This window comes from Parasteatoda tepidariorum, chromosome 5 (assembly GCF_043381705.1).
Source record: "Parasteatoda tepidariorum isolate YZ-2023 chromosome 5, CAS_Ptep_4.0, whole genome shotgun sequence".
Taxonomy (NCBI): domain Eukaryota; kingdom Metazoa; phylum Arthropoda; class Arachnida; order Araneae; family Theridiidae; genus Parasteatoda; species Parasteatoda tepidariorum.
The window spans coordinates 74,274,916-74,293,586 of record NC_092208.1 but is presented as its reverse complement, the minus strand read 5'-3'; the positions used below and the strand labels follow the sequence as shown (position 1 = coordinate 74,293,586).

Sequence of the window (18,671 nt, the reverse complement as noted above, 5' to 3'; positions counted from 1 at the left end):
AAAAGATCTCATTTAAAATCATGTATAACTGATATTTAAACTAGCCATGACAAAAAATAGATAATTAATTACTTGGCTCACACTTTCACATACGAATGCACACTCTTGAAACATTGATGTTGTTTCAAAGGAAGGGAACAAATTTCCTATGTACTTAATTTCTTAGAGGAAATAAAAGAGCATTAAACACTTAAACAAAATTTAAAATATTTGATAATTTCCTATCATTTATTAAAATAAATTCACTTAACGGCATGAAAAATTGGATTCAATGAACTAATTTGAAAAATAAGTTTTGAAATAATAATCTGCCTCATGTGAACATTGAACATGCAATAATATTTCTTAATTATTCCCTTTTATTTAATGTAAACCAATTTCTTATTCAAAACCATTTTGAACATAGGTGTAAATAATGTTCTCCAGTAAAGTGTGTCTCTTTAAAGTAATGAAGTAGTTACTACAATTCCAAAGTAGTAGTAGTAAACTACAAAAATAATGTAGTTTTTCCGACCACTTATCTGGAGCATATTCGGAAATCTTGCTCAACCTTTTTTTATTGTTTAACTTTTCCACTATCTGAGTCAGTGTTAATGGAGTGAACATAACTTTGAATTCTGCCCACTTTCTCAGTGTAACATCCCCTTGTTCACTAAAGAGATTTGGGTTTTTGTAAATGTAGTTTATCTGCTCTCTCCCAAATTCAAGAATGTTTTTCTTTGGAAAGCCAAACCAAGATGTTTACTCATGACCTTCGATTGAACTCTATTCAACCATCTGCCACTTCTAGTTCTTTGCTCACAATTTAATTCTGTGATACTCAGCACTGTTACTGAAACTTATTAAAAATGATTTGAAATAAACTATTTTAAAAATTAAATTTTTTTTTGTTGCAGAGACACCTGGGGACGAGAAGATAATTTACCTCAAGACTTGATTCGTGTAGTTTTTCTTCTGGGCTCAGTTACTGATCCCTTCATGCAGCGTAGAATTAATCAAGAGAACAATCTATATCATGACATTGTGCAAGGGAACTTCTTCGATAGCTATCGTAACCTCACTTACAAGCACGTGATGGGTCTGAAGTGGGTGACTCACTACTGCCGACAAGCTCGTTTTATCTTCAAAGCGGACGACGACATTTTTGTCGATATTTTCCAACTCACTAATTTTCTCAAAGAAACCTTTGGACCAACAGGGGGAGTTGCCAACATCATGATGTGCTACGTCTACCGTACTCCTCCCGTAAAACGTAGCCAACGCAGCAAATGGCGTGTGAGCTTCAAAGAGTATCCTGGTCGGTACTATCCGTCTTATTGTGCAGGGTGGGGCATTATTCTAAGTCCAGATGTGGTATTTAAGCTGTACCTCCAGTCTTCCAAAATACCATACTTTTGGGTGGATGACGTACATGTGACGGGCACTTTAGCTGAATTGGTTGGAGTCTCCCACTTAGACTTTACTGAAAAACTAGATGTAAATAATATAGACATTGAAAAATGGATTGATAGTAAAGATGTTATGCGGCCTTACTTATTTGGGACGCCTAATTCAGACATGGCAACTATATTGACGTTATGGAATAGGACATTACAGTATTACCAGAGGCCAGCATTATCTCATAGATAACACATATTTAGCTTCTTTTTTTTTTTATCATCAGGTCACTCAATGAATATGCCATCCACAAATTTCTTCACTGATTCATTTTTTTGAAAAAGTCACTGCCATTACTAAGTGGCAATATTATAATTAGTTTTATAATTATAACATTGCATTTCATATTTTAAGTTTTCATTTCATGAGAAGAGTGCTTTAAGTTTCTTAAATTCATTTTGTTAATGTTCTGTTCGATGTGCTGTTGAGATTTGTATTTTTTAGCATAGATAATCTTAACTTTCAAAAATTGTGATTTATTACTTTTAATATAAAATCTAAAAAGATTTAATCAAACTTTATTTGAATGTTCCATTAATTTAAAATGAATCCACTAGTTTTATGGTATAAATTTTTATTCTGCATCAATAACAAAACCTTATATTTTCCAAACTGTCAACACTTTTTTCTGGCACGTAAAACTATGTCAAATTTCATATGTATATTTTTTAAATTAATTGCCCGAATTTTTAGTGTTACAGTAAAAGCTCTTGAATCTCTAGCTAGTAATTAGTTGCGCAAGTCGAGAAGTTAAATTTTAAAGACATGGACTTTATTTAAATACTATCACAAATCTAGCTTCTTTTTTTTTAATCCAATGGTTAGTGTTTATCTTTATATATTACCAATCTAACATCTTATTCTTACAACTCGAAAGAAAATTTGACTGTTTTATTTAGACAGCTATTAGCTGTTAAGCTGTTGGCAGCTTTTTTTTTGCGCTTATTTTGCTTTTGTTGAGATTGTAAAATAAAATTGTGTAAAAGTAATTATAATATCTGCAGTTACGCTCCAAAATCATAAGCTTAAAAGATAAATAACAAGAACAATTTACATTCTGATTATTATTAAAATTATTTTTCTGTTTAAATAGTTACCAGAATTACCCAAAGCAATTATATAACTAAACTTTTTCTATATATATAATCTCCTAGTTTGGAAATTTTATCTGCAAACATAAAAATCTGAAAATCAAAACACAAGTTTTCTCTTATTAAATTGACCCTACAAATTATGTTATCTTTTATTGTGGAAAGAGTGTCTGAAATTGTCCTCTAAACAATCTTAAATTTATGAGTGATTAAACTTTTTTTTTGAAAAAAAAAAGATTTAATATAGAATAAGACAGAAAAACTGCAACTATTGCAGAAAATTTACACAGGTAAAATCAAGAAAAAGTTCTTTCATACATTGCTATGCATGCCATTTATGCTTTCATTACAAAATGACACAAACTGTTCCTCTTTTATAAGGAGGGTGCCGGAGGATTTTTTAAATATGTACTCTTAAGTGGTCTTGCTTCTCTGCCATATAAGCTTGAATCTTTGCAACAGCATTTAGCATTTTAAAATTAAAATCAAAAGTGACAAAAAAAAAAGTCATTAAAACATTTCTGTAATACTTAAGTTGTTTATATTAAGACCTATTCCAATTTGTGATTTTCCTTGTATTTATCAAAACGACTCATCTGTTTTCACTGAGTGACTTGAAATATGTTAGTGGCCTAAAGTACTGGTAGCTGTTGCCTTTTAGCTGGCTGAGGCATTGGCTACTTTAATCCCTTATTTGCCTGTGATACAATGTTGAAAGACATTATGTTTGCCCTCGTGTTTCAAAGTATTTCTGGGATGTAATTACTCTCATGTGATATAAACTATCCGCGCTGCTATTCATTTAGTTTTAGAAAATCAACCTGCCAGCAATTTCAGAGGATATTGAACAAAATAGGTTAATCTTCAATTTTTGTGTTATAATTTTTTTGGAAGGACACCCTCCCTTATAGATCTGTTAAATACTTATGATTTATTTATTTTGTAATGTTTTTTGTGCACATAAAATGTTGTATACTACACGGCAGGATTTGTTGCTGCTTCAGAGCTGGACATACCATTTGGCGAACTTAAGCAACCGCCTAGGAGACCGGAAAGGAATGGCAAAAAATTCAACTTTGATTTGTTTAAAAAAAAATTTTTAATATTTTTAACTTGTTCCACACCATGTTTTTAATGTTTTATTTCTAATATGCACTGTTTTCTGTGAAAAAAATTTGCATACAATTGGAAAATACAATAATTATTAGTTAGAATCAATCGTATAATTACATTTGCCGATAAAAATTTCTCAATTTAATTTTTAATATTTAGAGCAATTAGTGAGATTTATAAATTTCTGTTTACAAATTGCTTGTATGTTTTATATATGTAATGTATATTGTATAAATGTATATCGTATATATATTGTATGTATACATATGTGTATAATGTATATAGGGCAGAAAATTTTTTTCACCTAGGAAGGCCGGAAAAGGTTGAACCGGCCCTGTGCTACAGACCAGATTTATAACAAATCCTCATTTCTTTGTTGTGACAGCTACTTGTATATTTTTATTAGATACAGTCTATAAATAAGGCGCAACAATTCAAATGAGCAATTTACCAGAATTGAAAATTTTTGTCTCAAATATTATTTAGGCAAGTGTGACATTATCACACCAGGTAGACCAGTTTGTATGTATTATTTCGTTTGAAACTGATGATTTTTTTAGCTCTTTGAAGTTGTGGAAGTAGGATAGATCTGGGCTATAAGGTGGATGGCTTAAGATTATCCAGTTAAATCTCTGCAGAATTCCCTTAATTGCTTTGGCCGTACATGATCTAGCATTGTCATTTAACAAGTTAACTGTGTGGGAGAGTTTACTTGCACATTGAATGTGCCTTTCTGAGCTTTGTTAATATTTCTAAATACCACTGAACGTTGTCTCTAGCTCCAAGAGATGTTTTTATACGGCTCCATAGCTACGTTAATGTTTCTAGAAAGTGGGTTAGAAATAAATGGACTGACAGCTGTTTTGTTATCTATTTGCTTGTAAGGCAAGTGTTGCCACTTAGCTCATGAAAATAATGTGAAATTTTTTATTGTCACACCAGCAACTACATTTGAAGACCCTAAATTATTGACTGTATCTAATAGGTATAACACCATTGTCTTATACGTTGACAGTCACATTAAATGAATGTCAATCTAATTTCTGAACTGATTCAGTTTTGTATATTACACTTATGAAAGTATGTTTGTATTGTATATGTTTTAATATGTATTTCCTCCTTTGGTATTAGAGATTTATTTTGTTTTATTGCATTATGATAATATTCCAGAAGTTCATAATTTCACAATAAATAAGTAAATTTTATAACTAGTTTGTGAAAAGAATGAAGAGAAATTTATCAATTAAGAAGCTTAGCAGCAACATTTATTTTTTTTAAAAAACCAACGGCTGTGCTTAATTATGTTTACAGAAGAAAACTTTAAATAGTTTTAGTTTGTTTATTAATAATTTGAAATTTGAAAAAAGAAAGTAGTATATTCTTTGATTTTCAATCTACTTTTTTTATTGACTCTATAAACTTACATATTTTTAAATTTTTCTAAAAGAAAACATTTACAAATTTACTCGAATCTCTAAATCATTCAAGATTATATAAAATATTAGTTTATTCTACATAAAATTATCAATGCAGTGTTTAAATTTTTCTCTTCTTTTTTATATGTTTTCGTTTTCTGGTTCATGTTTTCCTTTACATTAAAAATTGAAATATTTTTTTACACTCTGAGGGTTTTTTATTTTAAGTTACATAATGCTTTTCAAATTCGGAAAATTTTCATTTAGAATACCTTAGCTTTTAAAGTTTTTAAAGAAAAAAGCTTGCTAATGATTTTAATAAGTTTAGTAAATTGTTAGTAATTTTATTGTTATAATTTATTGCATTTCATTTGTGTTAATTTTCTAATTTTTAAATTAAATTTTAATCTTTCTTTAGTATTTTGTAAAGTAATTGTTTCTTTAACTATTAATTGTAGAATATCTATAAAAAGCTAAATCTTTAAAAAAATTTATTATAATGAAAAATTAAAATTCTACTTACATAATCTATATTATATTGCTATTTATACACACATTCATACTGAATAAATACTTATTTTAATTTTAATATAGTCATATTGTCCCTATTTTTTTGTCATTTCCACTATATTTTGCAACTACTTTTTAACCTGCATATTAGACTCATTTGAGTGGATAAAACAACCTCATTGCAGTGTTTTAATTTAATTAAGAGTCTATTTTTAAGAAAACATTTAACTTAATTCCCCAAATTATATAGTAAACTCTCACCAATTTACATATTCTGTTCCAATTTACATAATGGCTTTGGTACTCTATATTAAGAAATAAGTTTAATGAAAATAAATATTATGATTACCTCTACTATAATAGCTTTGCTGTTGCATATTAATATTTCTGATTAACCTTTAAACTACAATATTTGTGCCAAATCTTTCTCATCATGGCTTATATTATGTGCCAAATGTCAGCAAAGTAAATTTCAAACAAATTGCACTTACAAGTAGGAAATATTATGCTTTGCTATCATATTCCCAATTATCTATTGAAGTGTTTCCTATCTATCATAATGCTATTCCTGTCTATTGCTTACTTCATATGAATCAATAGCTAAAGTATTAACTAATATTGTAAAATGCTTTTCTTTTTTAATCTTTAAAAAGGCAATTATTTATTTAATTTCTTTAAAAAGACAATTATTTATTTAATTTCTTCAAAAATGCAATTTTATATTTTGCCTTTAAAAAATAGATTTGCTTTTAAATGTTAGAAGTATACTTTATTATTGTACAAAGTATAAGTTGCTTGAAATTGTTTCCGTTGTTTTAACAGAAAATTAAATGGATTAAAATCTATTTCCACTGTTTAAAAAAAAATGGTTTACATCAACAGGTTTCTGAAAGTAAAGCTTTATATTGAAGTTCTATAATAATTGTTCTCAATTATTTTTTTAGAAAATATGCGGTTAAAAAAAAGTGATTTTAAATAATTTTTTCTGATCTATTTATTATTCTGTTAAAGAGAGTTCATGCTAAGTACAAAACTCGTCAGATGTAAATTAACTGTTTTTGATCTGATGTAAAAAGTAAAATGTTCATTAGTTTTATTCCATTCTATTTTCAATTTGTTCTAATTTGATCTCAAAATTCATAAATTTTGAAATTTGACTTGACCATAAGTTTTAGTTTCTTTTAAGATTTTCTTATTGTATTGTTTTAATCAAATAGTTCTATGAATATTGTTATCATTTTGAACAAAAACAAGTTTTTTAGAATTTATAATTACTTTTGCCATTTTAAATCATATTCAATTCGCAATTTTTTGTTGTAATTAGTCATTAATGCCATCAGATATCGTCGTGAACTTTAGTGTAAAAATTATTTTCGAATCTCATATATTTGAACTTAATGTTAATCTTCAATAATTTCTCGCTTTAAAAAATTAGTTTAATTAATGATCAATAGATAAGATTTTATTATATCAACTTCTATGCATTTTAAAAATTTAAGCAAAAACAAACTCAAATGCTTTCATAATTGAAGAGCTTAGAACATGTTAAGACATGTTCCAGTGAAATTGGAGAAAAAAAAATCAACTCAAGTCTTTAGAGTCAAGAAATTTTACATGAAATCCTTTTATATTGAAAAATAGCTTTTTTAAAGAATTTCAGCATTTTTCATGGTTACAGCCTATTCAATTTGTTATTTAACATGTTTTGGCACATATTAAGAAATATATGTTAAGTTATCCAAAGTGCCACTTTACTCCTAACTTACATTAACCACTTAACCTTTGTCAATGTCGAATATATTAATGTATGCTAAGAAACTTAACATATTTCAAAAACCTGTTTAAGTTTTTAAAGTACATCTTAGTCTGATTTTTCCCTATTCTTTTCATTTAACAATGTTTAATTAAATTAAATAATTCTGTTTTATGCTCTTCTAAGTTGTATTTGAGGTTGATATATGAATTAAAATCTCTACATATTTTGTAAGAAATGTTAATTTCGAACTTACATTTAATTTGTATAAATTTTTTTTAAACTTAAACTGCTTGCTAAGATTAAAATATTTTAATGTAATTATTTCATTAAAAAATATTAAGGCTACTAATTTTTTAGCTAAAGTTAATAATTATATTTTTTCTTGCTAATTCTAATGGCTTGCTAATTTAATTTTAATGGCATTAAATAAATTATCCCAAGAAACTGAAGCTGTAAAATATTACTAGATTAAAAGGTTCATTCTCTCCAAAAATATACAAATTGAAAATAAGTCGACTTGTTTTTGAGCTCTGAAAACACGTCGATTGTTATTTCCAATTTGTATATTTTTGAAGCAAATTAAGTATTTTATCAAGTAATATCATTAGTTCAAGTCGTGTAAAATTTAGGAATTAAACTTATTGTTTGGTAGAAAATAATGTGCACTTAAATTTGCTCATTCTTTAACATTAGATGAAAAACATTCTTGTTGTTGTTCCGACAAAATATTTAGTCGATAAATATTATTTCAAAATCAGCACTATAATAAAAATTTATTTTGTTTCCTATATGTGCGAACAGATAACAAGGAATCTCAAATATTGTATTTCATTTTATTAGATATTCACATAAAATTTATTTGGTTGATTATGGGTTTTTTTTTTCCATGCAAATTACTTTCATGTACATTAACATTAATCACTGTTTTAAATGTATTTTCATTTCATTTGAGAAAAATACTTTTAATAATTGGGTTTTTATCTATATTTTTTTGTGTTAACTACAAGTGTTTTTGCATTCCTTATTGCTGTTTTAGTAAACTTCAATCTCAGGTTTTTGTTCTTTTTTGAGTATTATTATTTGAACCCGAAAGGTGTTTCATTTATCTCTATGTTATTTTTTTGAGTAATGTTATATTTATTCTGTTCTACTTTTTTTCCCCTTTCATTTTGGGGGAACATATTGAGAATATGTTTTTGTGAATGTTTTTGTCGTGTAAATAAATTCTTTTTGGATCTCTTAAATTTTAGTGTTATTTTGTCTTTTTACACTGTTAGAGTCATCAACTACATGGCTTGTATAATAAATATTTTCAACCTCATAAAATTAGGTAAAGTTTTACTTTAATCCTGCATTTCATGTATCAATTGTGTCCACTTTTCAAGAAGATAGGGTATTCTAGTTTTTTACTGTAGCTCTGAAATAAATAACATATCGTTTCCTGACCACTACAAACACCAAATAAATTTTATCGCCAATTGAATTTTCGACTGACTTTCGAAGTGTTGCAGGTAAAATATAATACCAATATTTTATCATCAATAAATTTTTTGACGATTTTCTGACATAAACTAACCTACACAAATAAAAATGTTTAAAATTAACTATTTTTTAAGGGGAAATTAGTTTTAAAAGTGTCATTTCTGAAACTCGTCTGTTCTCTCTTGAATAATTGTATGAAGTGTTTCTCATTTATCGTTTTCTTTTCCTTAAAAGTCCATATTTTTTCCCAAAACAAAAAATACTTTGTTATTGCTAACAAAATATTCAATACTTGTAAATTTATATACGAACAATTAGTTTATCCTACAGAAAAGAGCTATTACCAGGATTTGAAAAATATTCAACTGCACTTTAAACAAAAGAATAGACTATTCGTTAACAAAACTTCAAACTACAGAACTAGCTCTTCAAATAAGGAACGTTTTTTTTTTTAAAGTATATTTAAAAATAGTACGAGCCGCTGCTGCTTTGGGTGTGCAACATAACGTTACATTTTGTTCTACTACGCACAAGACTAGTAATTACGAACATTGGTAGAAAAATGTACCGAGAGAGTACGACGAAATAAAAAAATGTAATGTTCCATAACCAGTTTAAGAATTATCAACTTCAAAACTTGGAATAAAAACTACAATATTGTTCGCTTTACAGACCGCAGAAATATACCTACCGAATTGAAATTCGACCTGCTGAAAGATATTTTTGNTTTTTTTTTTTTTTTTTTTTTGAAATTCCAATTTGTTTGAAATAATTGCAATTTTAAATGCTTTTCAGGATTTCTTTTTCTTTTCAACATTGCCTATTGGCGATCGAAAGTGGTGGCGTAGAGCAGAACTCTTTACCTATGGCAACACTTCGATGCTTTCGTCATTTGCGTGTGGAGCATAGAGTAAAGTGGTGTGGAGAGGTGTGGAGAGTTACCTAAGAAGGAAGCTCGTTAGTTTCTGTCTTGATTTTCAAATTGATTAAAAACTTTAAGTTAAGAAACTAAACGGAACTGAAAGCTACATTGGACATACTTTTAAAAGAAATTAAAAAAAAAAATTCACAAGTAAATACAAAAATTATTAAGAAAGGGGAAAATATCCTAGTAGTTACATTCCTATACAGCTGAGAAGAGGAAGGGAGGGTCAAGAGTTGGAACCAATCTTCGCCCCAGATTCGAGTGTTACGATAGTGAATCCATTACTGTAAAAAAAATTACTCTCTCGGGAACTTTGTTTTATAAGCTCCAGCTAAAATTTATGTCAGAAATTTACAGATTTATAAACGAATTTAAAATAGAAAATGATTAGATGTTGCCAGATATTAATATTTATATTGACATTTTTAAAAATAACTTATCCTAATGAGAAAAAGACCGTTCCCTCATAATTTATGTCTCGTTAACATTTATTTTCTTCGTGAGTGTCTCACTATCTCTATTTTTTTAAAACACTGTAACAAGTTTTAGATGGTTATTTTTCAAATCCGGGCTATCGTTCATTTCTCTACGATTGACATATTTTATAACTAGTTTAACAACCGACCCAATTTCGAGCTTACGACTACTAATGTTGAACTCCGTTGACTTGTAATTTTGAACTCAGTCTAGAAGACAAGGGAACTCAAAGTATTGGGAGAAATTTGCCTTCATGGAAGACTTTTATGTGAAACTAGCCCGTATTTGTGTTATATGGAGAGGAAAATCTTCCACGGTCAGCCTAACAGCAAGGGGACTGTAACTCATGATCCGTCTACTAGTGAGGATATTTTACGTCAGCAGTGTGGTCACTGAGAGCTTGGTGCGGGATTCGTATCAACTAGCCACTACTGGGATTCGAACACTCTATCCCCTGAGCCACCACTGCACACGATTGGCATATTTTATAACCGTCGTTGAACAACCGACCCAATTTTGGGTTTACGTCTACCGATGTTCAACTCCGTAGCCTTGTAATTTTTAGCCAATCCAGAAGACAAGGCAACTCCTGGATCAGTACCCCCAGAGGTATTATTTGATATGGGAACATAGAGGACTTTGTGACTCGACAGATTTAATGTTCGCCAGTCACCATTTACTACACGGTATGGATTTAATAAATATTTACATTTTGGCTTTATTCTCGGTAATTTAGCTACGTCACGATATGAAAATTTGACGAGTTGAGATAATAATTCTCGAACGTATAAACGAACGATATTTTTTTATTCCATGGTACTTTATAATTTCCTTCACCCAGCGTAATTTTAAGTCCTTTGATCATGTTGTGAACTTTTACTCAAGGTTAGTTTTCATCAACATTGCGGGCGTTGTAGTTGTCCCAATGATGCCGTTGGTCACGAAATTGTGAAGCTTTATCCTCCCTGGCCCACAACGGGCTGTTGCGGGAATGCATTTTTTACTTTGAAAGATTTATTAGTTGACAAATATACTTAACTATGAAATTTGGAAACAAATTTCAATAAAATATTTAGTTACTTAATAAATAAATAAACTGTGTTCATATTCACATATTTCTCTGAAGGTTAGCATACACAAAGTAGAATCCTAAAACTAAAACTATCTTAAACTTTTAGCTAAGTAGCAAAGTTGTTTTTGCCTTGTGTTACATATTAGGATGTAAAATATTTCAGCTTTCAATCAACTTTACTCAGAAACGGTTTAACATATCTGAGATACCTCTCGTAAATTCAACTGCGATTTTTGCCTTCACCAAACTCCGACAGAAAAAAAAAAGTATAATTCGAACTCCAAAATCGCAAGAACTTTTATTCTGTAAATAATAGTATAGTTTTTTTTTTTTTTTTTTAAGTTCACAAAGCAGTTATTGTTGAGACAACTGCCAACAACAGAATTTATCAATCTTGTTAGAACTGAGGGTTATAAGTTTAAACGTTATTAGAATTTCGAAGTTACGTTAAAATGATAATTTTAAATTGCCAATTCACAAGAACATAAAGATGAAAGAAAATAATTTTAAGTTATATCGATAAACTTAGCATTACTAATGTTTAAACTGTAAAAGCAATTAGACACAAAGATGTCCTAACGATAAGTTGATAAACATTTTGGAAAATGTTCAGACTGATAGGTGAAGTAGATTACTAGGCATTATCTTTTTATTGACTTTAAACCAGCCTACGATAATGTTAAACGTGATTTACTACTCAAAACTCTTAATGAGCTAGGCATTCCAGATAAGCTTGTGCGGCTTATTAAGTTAACTTTAACTCACACTTTCTTCTGTATTAAGTTATATGGCAAACTCGCAGAGTTTTTTGAAATTGTAATTGGTGTCTGACAGAAAGACGCTCTTACCTGCATTCTTTTCAACTTGGCGCTGGAATGAATGATTCGTGATTCCGGTGTTAAACACACTCGAGGCACAACATTTTATTTTATAACCGTCGTTGAATAACAGACCTAATTTTTGGGTTTACGACTACTAATGTTCAACCACGTAACCTTGTAATTTTGAACCCAATCCAGAAAACAAAGGAACTCCTGGATCAAGTATTGGGAAAAATTTGCCTTCGTGGAGGACTTTCGGATGGAACTAGGTAGCATTTTCGTTACATGAAGAGGGAGACCACGAGGACCTCCCAAGGTTAGCTTGACAGCAAGGGGACTCTAACCCATGATCCGTCTACCACAGAGGATATTTCACCTCAGCACTGTGCAAGCCGGATGAGGAATTCGTATCGACCAGCCATCGCTGGGATTCGAACCCGGTTTACCTGATTGGAAGGCGAACGCTCTATTCCCTGAGCCATTACGGCTCCGAGGCACAATATTCACTAAAACAGTGCACATGCTGATGATTTGGTAATAATCGCGCAGACAAAAAATGCATTGTTGGAGGCAGTTACCGCTTGAATTCTTCAGAAAAGATGCATCTAGTTATTAATGTAGACAAGAACAAATACATGGCAATTATTAAAACACCTCGAAATTGCAAATTTTTAGAAATCGGAAATTTTAAAATCGAACTTATTGACAATTTGATTTATCTTTGTTCAAATATTGATGCCTTAAACGACGTAAGCACAGAAATAAAGAAACGCATTATAGCAGCTGATCGATGCCTTCATGGCTTAAGAACATTTCTAAACTCAAAATTAATTGAAAGACGAACAAAAATAATTCTATGTAAAACAATCATTAGAGTCTTAACTTATGGATCCGAAACATGGTTTTTAACTAAATCACAAGCAGACCTGCTTGCAGTTTTTGAGGGAAAAGCCTTGAGAAAAATTTTCGTTGCTGTAAATGTCGATGGCTTATAGAGATAACGCCATAATTTTGAACTATATAGGCTACCCAAGAAAGATAATATCAACAAATACATCAAAACGAGCAGCTTAAAGCTTGCGGGTCACATCTGTCAAATAGACCCTTCTTCCTTGACATTTAAGATCGTCAATTACAAACCAATAGGAACTAGAGTTATAGGTAGGCTTAAGATCAGATGGCTTTACTGTGTGGAAGAGGATTTTAAAATCCTTCGAATATAGATATATATGGGGAACAGTCCCAAAGCAAAGAGCAGAATGGAGGCTGTATGGAAGGCTCTGGCCCACAAACGGCTGTCATGCCAATAGAAGAAAAGCACTAGGCAGAGAATGCCTAATTGAGAGCGACTCATCTGAAATCTTAATATTTTAGTGCAGGGGTTTGGGCCCTCAATATTATATAGAAAAGTTACTTTCGTAAAAGGAACTTTCGTATTTTTAAATGATCAATGAGATAAGGAGAATTCGATGAATTGAAGGAGTATAGTTTCACAAGAACCGGACGCGGATACACTTTGCGGGATTTAAACGACTTTACGTACACAAAGTAACGAAATCAAATGATGCTGTAAGCTAAGTCTGATGTAAAAGAAATATGGAAAGGAAATAGGAAACAAACAAAATAAACGGAGGTAGATCATTGAAGTTCCGAGGGATATGTGAAAGGAACCGGTTAATAAAAAAGGTTAAAATTGTTACAGCGAAAAAAAAAAGGGGGGGGGTAATAGGCTTTGATTAAAAAAAAAAAAAAAAATCAGGTACTGCCAATAAGAGATTAATTTTTTTTTATTGCAATAATGCATAAAATTGCATTGTCGGATTGCATTTTTATTTTAATTTTTTTTTAATAAATAGACTTTAATTTTATAAGGAATAATTTTACTACAAAATACGCAAAAATAAAGATATATTTTTTAAAAATCTAAACACATGTACTAAACTACATTTTTCAAAATGCTGATGTCAATTTTGTTGGAAGAAATACCTAGTAATTCTAAAATAACACCCGTTATATATATTTCAAACTATTTAAGCGACGATTAAGTATTTCGAAAGATACTAGAGTAAAGATTAAATATTTGTTTAATTTGTTTCAGAAAATTAAATAAAGATTATTAAAGGCTCATATTGTCCACATTTTTTTGTCAGATTGATTCAGGCGAAGTCATAGATTGGTAGTAAAAGATATTTTAATACGATTTTATAAGTTGGAGAAAGAGATCGTGGGTTCGATCCTCGCAGGCCGAAGACTCCCCGTGTAGTAAATAGTGACTGATGCACGTTAAATCTGTCGAATCTCAAAGTCCTCCATGTTCCTACAACAAATCAAAACCTCTGGGGGTACTGATCCAGGAGTTTTCTTGTCTTCTGGATTGGTTCAAAATTACAAGGCTACGGAGTTGAACGTAAGTAGTCGTAAACCCAGGAAATTGGGTCGGCTGTTCAACGACGGTTATAAAATAAAATAAAATTAGGGAGTGAGGGTACTGGGCCCATGTCCAAGAGTTCGATCCTTGCCAGCCGATGACTCCCCGTGTAGTAAATGGTGACTGATGCACATTAAATCTGTCGGGTCACAAAGTCCTCCATGTTCCTATAACATATCACGCCTCTGGGGGGGGGGTACAGATCCAGGAGTTTCCTTGTCTTCTGGATTGGTTCAAAATTACAAGGCTACGGAGTTGAACATTAGCAGTCGCAAACCCGAAATTGGGTCGACTATTTAACTATATACAATTATAAAATTAGGGGTGTAAAAACTGTAAATTTCGTTATTTAGTGGTTTAATAACATCGAACATTAATGGATTAAGCTGGAAATTAAAATTGAGAAATTAATACTAACCCGGTATATTTGACTCTAATAGGCTAACTGCTAACTTATGAAAATTTTTAAATACTATTTCTAGTACTCATTTTAAATATTATTTTATATTAATTCTATATTACAATACTATTTTTTACTATTAATACTTCAATTGTAATTGGTTATTGTCAAAGTTTGAAATTTAAACGAAAATGTCTAGTTACAAACGAAAGCATTAAAGTGCGAAATAATAACAAGGGTGCACGTCACATCTTTAAGGTTCAAACAAAATCATGTATGATACAATTAAAATCTTTTTCTTCTTCTTATAAACTATGCTTGAAAATTAATAGAATGTATGCAAGCGTAAATATGTGTTTAAAATCATTGATGGTGTGTTGAAAAATATGAAATGTAATTTACACTGCTAAAATATCTTTAAAAAAGAAAATCGTACATGGAATAAAAACATACCATTAGATCTTTCAGTGGGATTCATGTTTCACATTTTCCCCAGACTTTGAAACACAAAAGTAGACTGCGAAAGCGATTGCAAGTTTGTACATCAATTCATTGAAAAATCGTATCTTTTGCACGTGAATGACATATAAAACCCTAAATTGTAAAAGTAAGAAGGACGATGCAAGGCCGGATTAACCATTAAGCACACTAAGCACGTGCTTAGGGCACCAGAGGATAGGGGGGCACCACAAAGCCTAACTAAATGTTCGCAGTAAATTTTTTTTTTTTTGAAACATTGATAATAAATTTATTATTTTGAGCTTCCATTTTAAGAGTAGATAACAACCATTTCTAAGTACGAAATTTCACATAATAAAAGAAAGAAAAAAAAAGATGTTTTGCATCAAAAATTTTCGATCTTATAATGAAATTAGGTAGTGAATTTCTATGGGATAAAAGCTCTATTTATTTATNTAAAAAAAAAAAAAAAATTCAGGTACTGCCAATAAGAGATTAATTTTTTTTTATTGCAATAATGCATAAAATTGCATTTATTGCATCAATTGCATTGTAGGATTGCATTTTTATTTTAATTTTTTTTTAAATAAATAGACTTTAATTACATAAGGAATAATTTTACTACAAAATACGCAAAAATAAAGATATATTTTTTAAAAATCTAAACACATGTACTAAACTACATTTCTCAAAATGCTGATGGCAATTTTGTTCGAAGAAATACCTAGTAATTCTAAAATAACACCCGTTATATATATATCTCAAACTATTTAAGCGACAATTAAGTATTTCGAAAGATACTAGAGTAAAGATTAAATATTTGTTTAATTTATTTCTGAAAACTAAATAAAGACTATTAAAGGCCATCAACTCATTTTGTCCATATTTTTTTGTCAGGTTGATTCAGGCGAAGTCATAGATTGTTAGGAAAAGATATTTTAATACGATTTTAGAAGGTGGAGATACATAAATTAAGGTAAACATGAGAATGATCAAATTAGGGAGTGAAGGGCCGGGATAGCCTGGTCGGTAGGGCGCTGGGCCCATATCCAAGAGGTCGTGGGTTCGATCCTCGCCGGCCGAAGACTCCCCGTGTAGTAAATGGTGACTGATGCACGTTAAATCTGTCGAGTCTCAAAGTCCTCCATGTTCCCACAACAAATCAATACCTCTGGGGGTACTGATCCAGGAGTTTCCTTGTCTTCTGGATTAGTTCAAAATTAAAAGGCTACGGAGTTGAACGTAAGTAGTCGTAAACCCATGAAATTGGGTCGGCTGTTCAACGACGGTTATAAAATAAAATAAAATTAGGGAGTGAGGGCACTGAGCCCATGTCCAAGAGTTCGATCCTTGCCAGCCGATGACTCCCCTTGTAGTAAATGGTGACTGATGGACATTAAATCTGTCGGGTCACAAAGTCCTCCATGTTCCCATAACATATCATGCCTCTGGGGCAGTACCGTTTTTACGCATGGGCACACCCGGGCAGTGCCCGAGGGCCACTAAGCACTAAGGGGGCCTTTGAGAATCTTACTTTAATAAATTGTATTTAAAAAAAAACTAAGAATAAACAAAATTGCCGGATATATTTTTAAAAATAAATATATTCTATGGTATAAAGTGTGCATTTTGTTTTTCTTTCTACAAATAGTGATTGATTATCATGCAAAAAACAATAATTTTAATAGTTTATCACCAGGGAAACTAAAAAAGACAACCGAAATCTATTTTTCTACGTTCCAATGAAGTTTTTTGAGGAATCAAAATGTATTTAAATTTGTTCAAATTATTGCATATGTTAAAAATGCTTTATTTTGTATATGTGAAGTTTTTGTTAGTTCGATTTTAAGCAGTATGATCTGTTCTAAGGGCCCAAAACATTTATGTGCCCGAGGACCCTGCATGCTATTAAGACGGCCCTGCTCTGGGGGGGGNGGCAAATTTCTCCCAATACTAGATCCAGGAGTTTCCTTGTATTCTGGATTGGTTTCAAAATTACAAGGCTACGGAGTTGAACATTAGCAGTCGTAAACCCGAAATTGGGTCGACTATTCAACTATATACAATTATAAAATTAGGGGTGTAAAAACTGTAAATTTCGTTATTTAGTGGTTTAATAACACCGAACATTAATGGATTAAGCTGGAAATTAAAATTGAGAAATTAATTCTAACCCGGTATATTTGACTCTAATAGGCTAACAGTTAACTTATGAAAATTTTTAAATATTATTTCCAGTACTTATTTTAAATATTATTTTATATTAATTCTACACTACAATACTATTCTTTACTATCATTGCTTCAATTGTAATTGGTCAAAAATAAATAAGTAATCGAAAATATAGTGTTACAATAACTTGACCCAAAAATGCAGATATAAACGTAATGTTAAGCATAAGATAAAACATTATCATTTCTTTAAAATCACTAGGCATAAAAAGACTTGTTGATATACAAAAATAATGAGGATACAACAAGATTACTTTTTCACTATGTTCCAATGATAAAATATGGGAGCAATTTCCCTTCACATTTTCTGTTAAAATTGACTTCCAAATGTTTGAACTCAATTTTTTGAAGTTTATGTAATCGAACTGATTTTAAATAAAAAACATTTGTTTTTGATAAAAAAATGGTGATAGATCAAGATTTTTTTTCCTAATCGAAATTGTTTTTCATCAACTGTTTAAAAAGGAAACAAATTTGAACACGCGCTATAAAAATAAAGTTTTCCAAATATTATATTTCCTAATATATTATTATTTTTAGAAGTTATTTTACTGTGCTTGTTTTTATTATTGTCAAAGTTTGAAATTTAAACGAAAATGTCTAGTTATTGTTAATTTACGTCGCACTAGTGCTGCACAATGGGCTATTGGCCATGGTCTAAGACAGGGCTTCTTAAACTTTTTTATATAGCGACCCCCTTCAAGCTTAGGAAATTTTAAACGACCCCCTCCTCCATATAATAAAATATATATTAACCGTAGATGTAGATGTAATATCGCACTATTTTACAATGTAAATAAAATAAGGATTAAAGAATACTTACCCATTCATTTCACATATATATAATTGGAAACGTTGACGGGATATCGGTCGTAATAAAACACAATAAATAGAATGACATAAAACTATATATATATTTATTCAATAGAAAAAATAAACTTTTGTAACAATTTTTTTATAAGAAAACATAAAACTATATCTATATATTCAATAGAAAAAATAAACTTTTGTAACAATTTTTTTAATAAAAACATATTATTAACATCAAACAATA

At 30.1% G+C, this 18,671-nt stretch overlaps 1 protein-coding gene across 7 annotated transcripts in view; it reads left to right on the top strand.

The window, feature by feature from the left end:
- Window positions 1-2,763, top strand: part of LOC110283197 (beta-1,3-galactosyltransferase 1) — a 116,386-nt gene extending 113,623 nt beyond the window's left edge. For all 7 annotated transcript variants that reach the window (XM_021148001.3, XM_043042892.2, XM_071180613.1 and 4 more), the window contains one exon: window positions 897-2,763. In XM_021148001.3, coding sequence (XP_021003660.1) covers window positions 897-1,629 — 733 coding nt within the window. In that variant the 3' untranslated portion in view covers window positions 1,630-2,763. The remainder of the gene's footprint in view (window positions 1-896) is intronic.
- The last annotated feature ends 15,908 nt before the right edge of the window (window positions 2,764-18,671 follow it).